Source organism: Ricinus communis, chromosome 3 (genome assembly GCF_019578655.1).
Source record: "Ricinus communis isolate WT05 ecotype wild-type chromosome 3, ASM1957865v1, whole genome shotgun sequence".
Taxonomy (NCBI): Eukaryota; Viridiplantae; Streptophyta; class Magnoliopsida; order Malpighiales; family Euphorbiaceae; genus Ricinus; species Ricinus communis.
The window spans coordinates 4,710,092-4,721,792 of record NC_063258.1 but is presented as its reverse complement, the minus strand read 5'-3'; the positions used below and the strand labels follow the sequence as shown (position 1 = coordinate 4,721,792).

Here is an 11,701-nt window from a genome sequence, read left to right as displayed (position 1 = left end):
CTTCATTGGTTTTATTAGCAGAGTAGTACAGCTCCTTTTTCTTTTTTCTTTTCATCTCCTAACCCTCCAGATTGCATTGAACTGATTATGGATTATAAATTGAAGCATTGAAAGGGTAGCAAATTATTCATAATCATCTTGAAACTTTGATCATATGGATAGAAAGCAAATATGCTCATGCACCTTTGTCTTGGATGATCATTCAATCAATCAATCACAATGACATGCTTTGCATCATCTTTACAAATGACAGGACTTCGCCCATTTTACGTGCTTCATAGAGGAGATCTAACTTGCTCGTAGAAATTTAATCTAATGAGATTTAACCAGGGGTTTTAGACTCGGACAAGATTGGCCGGTTGAATCGAATTAGCTGTGAACTAGACCAATATTTAGTTAGAAAACCTTTCTGATTTAGATGGATGGATTTGTTGGTGGTGATGTAGCAACTAGTGAAGCTGCGACATCACCTTTGGGTGTAAGGTTTGAGAATGAGTCTAAGTGAACAAACCACTGAGCCAAAGAAAACTGGTCGAGTGTCTTCTTTATCTCAAATAGTATATTATTGAAACATACAAAATATTTTAAATAGTACTCTTTTATGAATAGTATTTTGTTTTAGTCCTTATTCAAGGCATACCAAAACAGATGCAGCTACTGGACAAAGAAACTTATTATTTTCGTTATACTAGTTTTTTTACTCACCTGCGTCACATGTAAATGTTTATAATTGGATCTATTATTGTTTATATAATAATAAAATAATTTAAAAATAAAAACTGACATGGCAATTTATTTAAAAATTAATATTTAAATTATTGTTTAAACTTTTTGTCTTGTTTGTATATGATGTTATAATAGGGTCAATTATTATGAAATCTCTTAATTTTTTTATGTTCCTTAATTAAAATGTTTCTCATTTTAAGTTTTAGCTTTAATCAACACAATTAAAGAATTTAATCATTAACAAATTTTAGTTAAGTTTTTGAACTTATTATATTCTATTTTGTTTCATACAAATTACTATCTATTTCTATCATCATTTACAAAAATCAATTAAGAAAAAGATTGAAATTATTCTTTTAGCAATATAAAATAATATTACTTCTTCTTTTATTTTTAAATTTTTTTGGCATACCATATATACTACTGTCATAAATAAGTGTAAAAATAGGGAAAATTTTAAAAATAATTAAAAAATGACAAAAAATATCTTTTATATGATACAATATTATTATCTTTTAAAATTCTAAGTACCTTCTTTCTTTTCATTAATTATAGAGTGCACTTTTTCAAATAGACATAATTAGCTCATACCCTTAACCAATTCATGCAAAACATGACCACATGCATTCATTAAAGTATTTAAATTTTTTGTGTTCCACTAAATTAACACTAATTTATCCAGATATTTTTTTTAACTCAAATTATTTCTTTTAATTACTGGTAGAATCATACAGTCCATCATTTTGTTAATTTATTTATCTATAATAATAATAATAATAATATGTAATATAATTATAACGTATTATATTATCTAAATATGATTAATTATATTCTAATTAGTATATTTCTCTAATATCGTGTTCTAAATTTTTAAAAGTAGTTATGCCAACGTCTCTTTATCTTATCATATCGTGTCTTGTGTCCATATATGTGTTTCTTAGTTAACAGTTCATGTTCAAACCATAAATCTCTATCATCCATGTGATAATGTTGTTCAAAGATAATTTTATTATAATTGAATCTATAGTATCTATATGTACATTTTAGTATCTATTTCATAGGCTAAATTACTTTCGTCATCCCTAAAGTTTGAGGCAAATATCATTATCGTTGGGCCTATTCTCTACTCCTCCCTTATCTACATTGATGACATTTTCTTATTCTCAGAGACAGCTGAGGAACATCATCAATTCCTGAAACAATTCTTTACTATCATCCAAAAGTATGGAATCATGCTTTCAGAGAAAAATAGTATTATTGGTCAGGAAGAGATAGAGTTCCTTGGCATGCATTTTAAAGACGGTCAATACACGTATGGTCCACACTTGATAAAAGAGCTTGATTATTTTCAAATTCAACAATTTCTTGGGATACTCAATTATGTCAGGGAAGCCATACCACACCTATCCAGTTACACATGTCATCTTTCCAAAATGCTCAAAAAGGACCCTCCCTCTTGGGGAACAGAACAGACAACAGCTGTCAAGAGACTAAAAGAATTAGCTCACAATCCTCCACCCCTTACCATTTCGTCTATAGGACATCTTATCCTACAGACTGACGCATCCGATCATGCATGGGGGAAAATTTTTCTTGAAAATCTCAATAACAAGGAACAACTGTGTGGTTATGCATCAAAACAATTTTCTCCATCTGAAAGGCATTACCATTCAACATATAAAGAGATTCTGGCAGTCAAATGCGGGATAAAAAAGTTTGAGTTTTTCCTGATTGGTCAACACTTCTTGGTTTGAATGGATAACTCTTCATTTCAAAAAATCCTTGAGTCCAACCAAAAGACCTTACCAGAACATCAATTATTGAGATTAAAATCATGGTTTAGCAGGTATGATTTTGAAGTTCAGCATATAAAAGGAACAAAAAACTTCATCCCAGATTTCTTATCCAGACTGTCAAAGCCACAACCAAAACACCAACATATTGTCCTCCTCACTTCAACAGTTAATCTTCTGATAATCTTCATGGCCTCTTCATCCTCAAAAATCCCTCTGCAACTTCCCTCACCATCAGACATTCCCACAAATCTCACAACTAAACAGGTCAACAATTTTGCCAAAAATATAATGTTTCGTTATTTGGCAACAATCTAACAGACTTTTTCACTACCCATCCAACCCAATTTCTTTTATCCAGATTACCCTTGGTGCTTAATCTATCACCTTTCTTCTATCCATCCACAAATTGAAAGTGAATTGTGGTTTCTATGGTGTCTTTCCACAGTTTGTTATCATGTTATAGAAGTACCAGTCATGGACCTCCTATACTTCTTCAATATTGATACAAATGCATGAACATATCCATGGAAATATCTCACTTGGTTCAAAACCCCTTACCAATGGAAAAATGATCTCCTCAAAATCATTTATGAAAACAAATTGTTCACAGATAATGACTTTAAGGCTTCAGGATATCATGCCATTTATATTCTTCACAGGCCTTACTTTAAGCTCTCAGAAGACACCTATGCCACCCAAAACATCTGTCATTATTGGAGAACAATTGAAATGCCCTTACATCTTGCTTCTCCGCTAATAACAAGGGATTTGAAGCTCACTCTACAACTAAAAAATGATTTAGGAAGGACAAATGTTACTACACCACTGGTCTGCACTTACAATGGACATCTATGGACTGAACACTCCATAATTGAACAATCCACTTTACCTATACTGCCGACTCCACTTGATGATCCAAGTCTGACCACTGAACAAAAAGATGCCATTATGCAAGATTCTCAGCCCATGGATGATGATAGTGGTCCGTGATGTCTCATCCTTTTGCCGGCAATAAGGATGCTCTCTCTCCTCTATAATTTAAAATGTAAGGTGTAAAAGGACAAGATTCCAATCTTATCTTTTTCGTCCTATTAGGTGTATTATTTTCTGCATTTCTGTATGTGATATCTCTATGTAAGTGTATTATTTTCTGTCTTTTTAGAAAGATGATAGGACTTATTCTTTTGTAAGTGAAAAATCTCATCTTTTCTTCTTAGGAAGACATGTGTAAAAGATAAGATTCTCGTATTATCTTTTCTGTCTTATTGTATTTAGGCTCCTCTATATAAAGAGAAATCGAGAGTAATGGAAGTAAGCAAGTTTTTCTTTCATCTATCAATATAATATTCTTCTCATGGCTTTCTAAATTCTTCATCTCTTCTTGTCGATCCATTGATTATGAGCTATTTGCTTGCACGATCTGTTCTTTTATGATTCAAAAGGACTAACTCGGCTAAAAGAATCCAAAAGAGCACAAAGACCTCTCCCATGGCAAAGGTGCCTCTATACGGTCTTAGCTTGAGGATTTATCTTGCTTTGAGTTTACAGTATGAGAATCATTAGAATAAGCAGCTCTCGGCTACAATTATGAGAATCATTAGAATGAGCAGCTCTCGGCTACAATTGAAAATAATTTTTAATCAAATTTTTGATTTATTTAACATATTTTATTATGAAATTTATTTTCTAATAGCAAGGGATATTAATATCAGTCATTTAATATAATAGAACAGATACAATTTATTTTAATATATGTTTCTTATATATAATGCATTTGCTATATTTATATCTTTATAAGAACATAAAAAAATTATAGATGTTGGTATATATTTCATATATATTTACGATATATATAATATATAAATGGTATCTTAATCTGTTTTTAGATTTATTTGTATATGCTTACATGTAAGTTTAGTCACTATTTAAAAAGTGTTGCTAATTTCTTAGAACAAGCATATTATCAAACATCAACGTAATCTCATTTAATACAATTCATTAGCCAACTCAAATTATTATATTATTGCTTGTCCATACATGGATAACACCATTGCAAGAAAAAGAAATCGAATTAAATTGAATAACTAGCTAGCAAGTCTTGAATTAATGCTCCATGTCATCTCTCATTTTTTTGCTAGTTTTATAATAACCTACATATTATTCCTTTGCTCGTCCTATAAATACATTTTTCTCATTCTCCTTGTTTATTATATATTTCTAAATATAAAAATAAAAAGGAAACAACAATGTCTAGACCATAATATATAAAAGTTTTTAACATTTCAAAATAATAAAGTTACAAATAAAATAATTTTCTTTCTGAAATTGTATAAAAAAGAAGTTACTATATACATATTTCGGTATTTGTTCGTATATATATATAGTGTATGCATACTTTTTTGAATATAACATCAAACCCATCAACACATACAAATTGTTTAAAAATTCATCAAACACTTTAGATGCGTGTTCAAATATCAGTTGCAATCATCTATTTCTCTATACATTTTAATGTTAAAATGGTAGATCACATAAACTCATCCATACAAATACATCTATATACAAGTCCATCCATTTCTAAAACCTATATAAACTCATTTACATTGAAGGTTATTGTTACCCCACTATTAAATCTACTAAGGAGCTAACTGATATTCTCTTTCCATTAGAAAATATAATTTATGGTTCAAGCATATTAACAAATAGGTAAAAGATAATAAAATTTGAAGACATAAGTTACCATTTTATTCACCTTTAAGACACATATTATTATACTTATCAATACCTATATTTACATTTTATTCAACAATAAAACTATATAAAGTTTGAATAATCAATTCCAACAAATCATAGTTAAAGAATCATACAACTAAATTTTTTGGATAGAAACGCCTCAATGCCTGCCTGAAAATCATACAAAAAAAGAAGAAAAATAAATAGATAATAAAAATTAAAATTCTTGAGAGAATCCATGACATGAGAGGGAGAGAAGTTATCTTTGTCGAAGGAGAAGTAGTTAAGGAAGGAACAAGCACCGTTGAAGTAACAGTGTTGGCGATTACTATAACATCGCTAATTACTGTTTAAAAGTGTCGATGATTCTCTTGTGAAGAAAGGAAAAAAATAAGAGAGAATTAATGGAATAAGATCATAACGAAGAAGAGTTACAAAAAAAAAAAAAGAATAAATGCTTCCTTGTATACAATCTCGTAAAAAAAATTAAAGTTTACAGTATTTTTGAAAATGTGGATTGTGTATATTTGAAAAAAAAAAGTTCTTACTGTATAAATAATATTATTTCAAAAAAGTCACTATTTCATGTGATTTTCTCTAAAAATTAAAAAAAATTCTAAGTGCTAAAATATCATAATAAATTGTAAATGTTTTTAAATGTCAAAATTCCTTATTAAGCAGGTGATACATGTTTTTTTTTTTTTCCTTTCTTGTAAATAACAATAAGAATTATATGTAATAAATATTAAATTTTGATTAGTGCCATTAAAGTTAATAAATAAATCTAAATACATGTTAAGTTTCTTTCATTTTATCATGCATATTAGAATTTACTTTTCTTTTATTTATAACTAAATAATCAGCATAGAAATAGTTTGTAAATTTTAAAAATTGGAAAGTGAAATCCTAAAAGAAAGATTTCTATGTTAGCCATGATTACCTAGTTACTAGATAGTTGTAATAGAATTGTTAAGCTGACTTATATTCTAAAGAAAAAGAAAATCTCTCTCATTGAGTCATCACTACTGGCGATCAAATATAAATACCCTTTTCTCATATATAAAAATCACGATTTTATTATTCATCTTACCGATATTTTGTCCAATCTATTTTGATATATAATTTGATCGTTATGGAGCTATCATCAACTGACTCTTTCTCTTACAGTAATTGGCATGTATGATATTATAATATTGCGGTTAGGCCTTTAGACATAAACAATTCCTACTGCCAAGCTAAAGGAAAAGATCCCACCTTCTTCGTCTCTTCTTGCCCTTGGGGCACTTTACTCGAGCTAATCAGTCTTGGCTTGGTGCCGGGAATGGAAGAGCATCTGATTCACCAGTAGGCATATTTGAACACCTTTGGCAGATGCATCCTTGAACTCAACCCTATGAATTAATTAGCGTGGGAATCACCACTAGGATGAAGTGATTTGGGTCAATAGTTAATATGGGTACATTGTTAGAACCAAAAGGTAATATTAAAGTGCTGCTAAGCCATAAATTTAAATTCAATGAGTTTATTGTAATGTCTTTAATAAGAATTGTAAATTGACCAAATCCTGGAACATAATTTGTGTGGCAGATGCTTGTGCTAGAAGAATTATATATTTATCCATTTTAAAAATTATAATATAGAGAAAATCATAAAATATCTAGAACAAAAGAATACGTAAGTATTCTGAAAAAACCGAGCTTAGTCGTGTGCCGACATTTTAATTAATTCAGTCGATGCTAAAATATACTAATTTATATGGTTTTTGTTATAGACACAATTGCAAATTTATTTGTGATCCAACACATCATGCTTCAAGAAATCATGGACAAATTCTATACCCTAATGATCCAAAGACATTAGATAATTATGTTATATTAAAAGTGGTATAATATGCGTCAGGAGTGTATCCATGTGATAATTATTCTTCCAGGAAGAGAAGGTTAAAGTGTTACTGTGGCTTCTGAAGCATTGGATTGGTATAGGGATGAAGGAAGTATGTGAGAAACCAGGGATGTGAGCCCTCACCGGCCAAGGCAGCCAGATGGAAAGCATCAGTTCCTTTCATGAACAACACAAGTAAACATAGTAATTTGTGATAGAAAGCAGGAAGCTGCTCTATTTTGTGTTTTTGTTGACAACATCAAATCAAATGGCAATGTCATTACTAAAAAATTTGAAAGAATTAATGTTGTTAACTTCTTGAATTTGGATAGTGTCAAATGGTAACCTCAAACTGTTATCAGATCCTAATATGAACATCTGAGTATTGTTACAAATGACAAGCACATGCTATATTTATTTTAATATAATATAAGTATTTATTTTATATTTTTACTTAAATTTGATAATTTGATTAAACTATTAGATATATAATTAGGTGGATTAATAATTAGAATTGGATATAAATTGCAACAAGATTCAAACAATGATTATAAAAGTAAACTAAAATTTAAGTAAATGTTTATTTTCAATGTTATGTTAATTTATTACACTAAAAATATTTATTTTTGTTCTAAATTTAGTAGTCATTACTTTTTAATTATATGGGCAATAACGAGTCCAACTATTAATATTCATGCGCATAGCACGCAAGAAAAACTAGTTAATACTAAAAAGATTTATGATATTAAATTTAAAAATATTTATAATTTATAATTTTATTTAATAATAAATCAAATAGTTAATATTTACATGCAACAGATGTTGGTGTAAAAAAATAATTATTATAGTAAACAACAAATGAATTTTAGTAGATTTGGAGGCTTGTTACTTATGTGGAATTTATTGGTTACTATTTACTTTTCTACTTACATTTTATTATTTTTATCACTCTTATTAAATGATTATCCTTGAAAAACTATATTCTTAATTAACTTAGCTATGTATATATAACTGTTATTTTTACCATACATATAATTTTAGAGTTTTAGTAAATTTCTAAGAAAATAAGAGAGATTTCTCTACTACATAAACACTATGTTTTAATTGTTTTATTTTGTACTTTTGATTAAAATTTTATTTAACTAGAATATGATGAACATTGTTCTTTAGCATGGCTAATTTCTGATGAGGAAATAAAATCTAGGAATGATTTAGGGTAATTTTTAAAAGTAATGTCCTCACTAGTGTAATATGGCAAACCTCCGGGGGCCAAAAATAATTACCCCATTTAAAAATGTCAGAGCTAAAAGAGTTTTCTAAGACAAAACCCATGTGAGGTTCCAAGTAATTTTCCCAAAAAAGTTTGATGCTACTTTTACAGAATTCTATTCTCATTTTTCCATGAAAGGAGATGTGTAATCATGGATCATGACCTCAATTGGGCCCTTGAGGTAATGAAGAAGAATCACTTGGGAGAGGAGAAGGGAAAACCTCTGATATGGTATCCCAAGAAAGGTTATGTTCTTTTTTAGGCCTTCTATCCAAGAATGCTGGTTTTACAGGAGTTGCCCCCATTTCAACTTTACATGTTAACATGGCAACGATTTCTGACATGGGTGGCCTCAGTTTAGCACGAGACTGAAGACAAAATAAAGCTACATGGATTGCTTGCAAGACATCTTTCTCTGCGAGACCACGTTCTCGCATTCTGGGATCAACTAACTCGATTGTACTAGACCTCTCATATAATTTCCATGCCTGCAAGGGAAATGTGAGTGTGTCAGGAAAATATGAAGTCTTTAGTTTCACATCTAAATTCTTGTCTGAGAGCGATTAGCATACATATTCAGGAAGGTATTGCTTTTCTGATGGGAGAGTTAGATCTGTGTTTCTCCTGCAGCTGATAATTTCAAGCACAAGCACTCCAAAACTATAGATGTCTGCCTTTTCAGATAATTCTCCTCTAATGGCATACTCAGGAGCTGTATAACCTCTGAATGAGAGAGCAGGACAGCATTATACAGAAATAAACTTTTAACAAGTCAATCATTGGAGAATTTAAAGATGATGTCAAGCTTGACAATGATCATTAGGCATAAGAACTTGCATTGGTTACCAGTTCTAGACTGATTTATCAGGTCATATTCTAATCATACCTCTGTTTAAATTTCTAGTTGTTAAGAGTTGCAAGGGATGGCCTTTATAGAACTACTCCTTTTAACAATAGAACTTACAGAGTTCCAGCAAATGTAGTGCTCAGATAAGCTTGATCTTCTGGGAAAAACCTAGCGAGCCCGAAATCTCCAATCTTGGGTTGGAATTTATCATCAAGAAGAATATTGCTCGCTTTGATATCTCTGTGAACAATTCGTAGGTGTGAATCCTCATGTAGATATTGTAATCCTCGAGCAATCCCTAAAATTATTTGGAACCTTGTGTTCCAATCCAAGAATTGATCACTGTTTCCTGCATCAGATAAATGAAAGCACATATTAAAGTTAGCTAAAGCTGTTAACAAGGTATCAATGACCAAAAAAACTGCAGAAAATCATCAGTTACAGCTAGCATATGGTACTGAGTGGTACTAGGAATATGACTTTTGTCAGGCACTTGTATTCCGCCTTTGTTTGGAGAGATCAGTCACCGAATCTCTTATGTTAACATCACAATGCTCCTCGCTTATGTTGGATAGTTACAGGAAGTAATATTGAGGAGAAGAGATATAGTTACCATATACTATGTTATCCAAGCTTCTGTTCTTCATGTATTCATACACCAGTAGCCGTTGGGAACCATCCGAACAACACCCAAGAAGTCGCACCATGTTCTTGTGTTGGATGCTTGTGATCATCCTCACTTCTGAAAGAAATTCTGACTCCCCTTGGTGAGATTTTTCAAGAGACAACATTTTCACAGCAACCAGTCTGCCATCAGCTAACTTTCCCTGCAAAATTGCGGCAAGCAACATAATCTTTTACTAACAAATTCCAAATACTTGAAGTGTGGCCTGTGAACTTCAAAGAATGTCGTTTGAACAACTCTAGTGAACGCTGGTAAAAACTTTCAGAAGTACATAAATTCTTAAATTTTGTTTTGAACCTTTTTATGAGGAATGCAAGGAAGTCTCAATGAATATAGAGAAATTAAAATTTAGAATGAACAATATATTGAACTAGAATAGGCATGTCAGATTAAGCATGAGTACCAGTACCCTATAGACAGGTCCAAATCCACCTCTTCCGAGAAGATTACTAGGATGAAAATTCTTAGTGGCCTTCTTCAATGTTTGGAAATCATAATAGCTTATTGTTCGGAGGTTCCCACTCCAGAAATCAGCAGAAGCTGCATTTAGGTATAAACCATTAGAACTTCTGATGCCTTATTTCATTGAACACTCATAATTCTATTACCTTTTTGGCTTTTGTTTCTTCTTAGAAACTTCATCACCTCTGCTGGTTTATATTTCCATATGACTACAATAAGTATCAGCAGTATTATGAGAAGAACTACCCCTCCAAGGAAAAAGAACAGAGACGAACAATGCCATGACGACGAGGAGCTCTGCATCTGAAGGTTAGGAGGTGGTGGGGAATTCACTGCATCCATTTGATTGCTCACAAATAATTAAATAGGGAACAAAACTGTATATGGATAATTAAATATCCAGTTAAACATTTACAAAGCATGAGAACTACCCTTTTCTTTCTTTTTTCTTTTTCAATTTGTGGGAGCACCAAGTAATGCAAAATGTTATCAATAGGAAATCTAAGGATCAGGAAATGACCCTACTATAACTACTTCGAACACTTCATGAGAATCACCCTTCTTTCACAATTCATGGGAGCACCAGTGATACAAAATGTTATCAATATGAAATCCAAGAATCAAGAACGGCCCTACTATAACTACATCAAACACAACATGGAAATAGCGAAGACTCAGCTCACTCAAGCCCTCACCCCTCAAAAGCAAATCCCTGTTTGAATTGGGTGATTTAGTCATACGTACATTGCGTCCTCCTTATTATAAAATTGGTCAACTGAAGTGTGTATTCATGTATTAGAGAAAAGAAAGAAATAAGAGTTGAAGAAGATTAATTTGTATTACTAACTGAACTCATAAGCGGTGATTAATTAATGTATCAAACATTTCAGCAAATTAGATCAACCACGACACTGATTAGCGTACAAGGAACCAAAATATCAAACCAAATTTAAAGTTATAAATCATTGAAATGAAGAAACATTTTCCAGTAAACATACCTTGTAGAGCTCCACGAGACATTCTTAGAACAAATTCTGATACAAACTAAAAACTGAAAGCTAATGTCTTTCTGACTTTTTCCATTCCTACTTTGGTTGAAGGGTCCTGACAGACAGAGTAACATAGGAACAATCGAAGGGAAATGGAATATTAACTCAGTCGCAGACACTGCAAATCCGATGTCCAGACAAAGAATCTTTATGACAAGAACAAAAATCCAAAATGTTGTCCAGAAAGAGCGTTGTGTGATTTATTCTATATTGTATTGAAGAGAATTTTTGCGCATGAAAGGAAACGCGTCT

The 11,701-nt window shown here is 31.1% G+C and overlaps 1 protein-coding gene across 2 annotated transcripts; it reads right to left on the bottom strand.

The window, feature by feature from the left end:
• Positions 1 to 8,335: 8,335 nt before the first annotated feature.
• Positions 8,336 to 11,701, bottom strand: LOC8289115 (cold-responsive protein kinase 1). 2 transcript variants are annotated; one of them, XM_015724485.3, is made up of 7 exons: positions 11,399 to 11,701; positions 10,547 to 10,732; positions 10,342 to 10,478; positions 9,867 to 10,080; positions 9,371 to 9,602; positions 8,979 to 9,129; positions 8,336 to 8,894 (listed from the first exon to the last, which is right to left on the bottom strand). In XM_015724485.3, exons 1-7 carry the CDS (start codon positions 11,418 to 11,420, stop codon positions 8,571 to 8,573), a joined length of 1,266 nt encoding a protein of 421 aa, XP_015579971.1. In that variant the 5' UTR covers positions 11,421 to 11,701; the 3' UTR covers positions 8,336 to 8,570. The 2 variants fall into 2 exon arrangements, with proteins under 2 accessions (XP_015579971.1, XP_002527696.2); XM_002527650.4 differs by having other exon boundaries at positions 10,348 to 10,478; positions 11,399 to 11,699.

What these genes read in the sequence shown, in the direction of transcription:
- LOC8289115 (XM_015724485.3), bottom strand. Translation starts at nt 11,420, where the DNA reads ATGTCTCGTGGAGCTCTACAAG. An exon ending in GACCTGTCTATAGGGTACTG is followed by an intron (nt 10,081 to 10,341) that starts GTACTCATGCTT and finishes GCAATTTTGCAG; the next exon opens with GGAAAGTTAGCTGATGGCAG. An exon ending in CTTGGATAACATAGTATATG is followed by an intron (nt 9,603 to 9,866) that starts GTAACTATATCT and finishes TATCTGATGCAG; the next exon opens with GAAACAGTGATCAATTCTTG.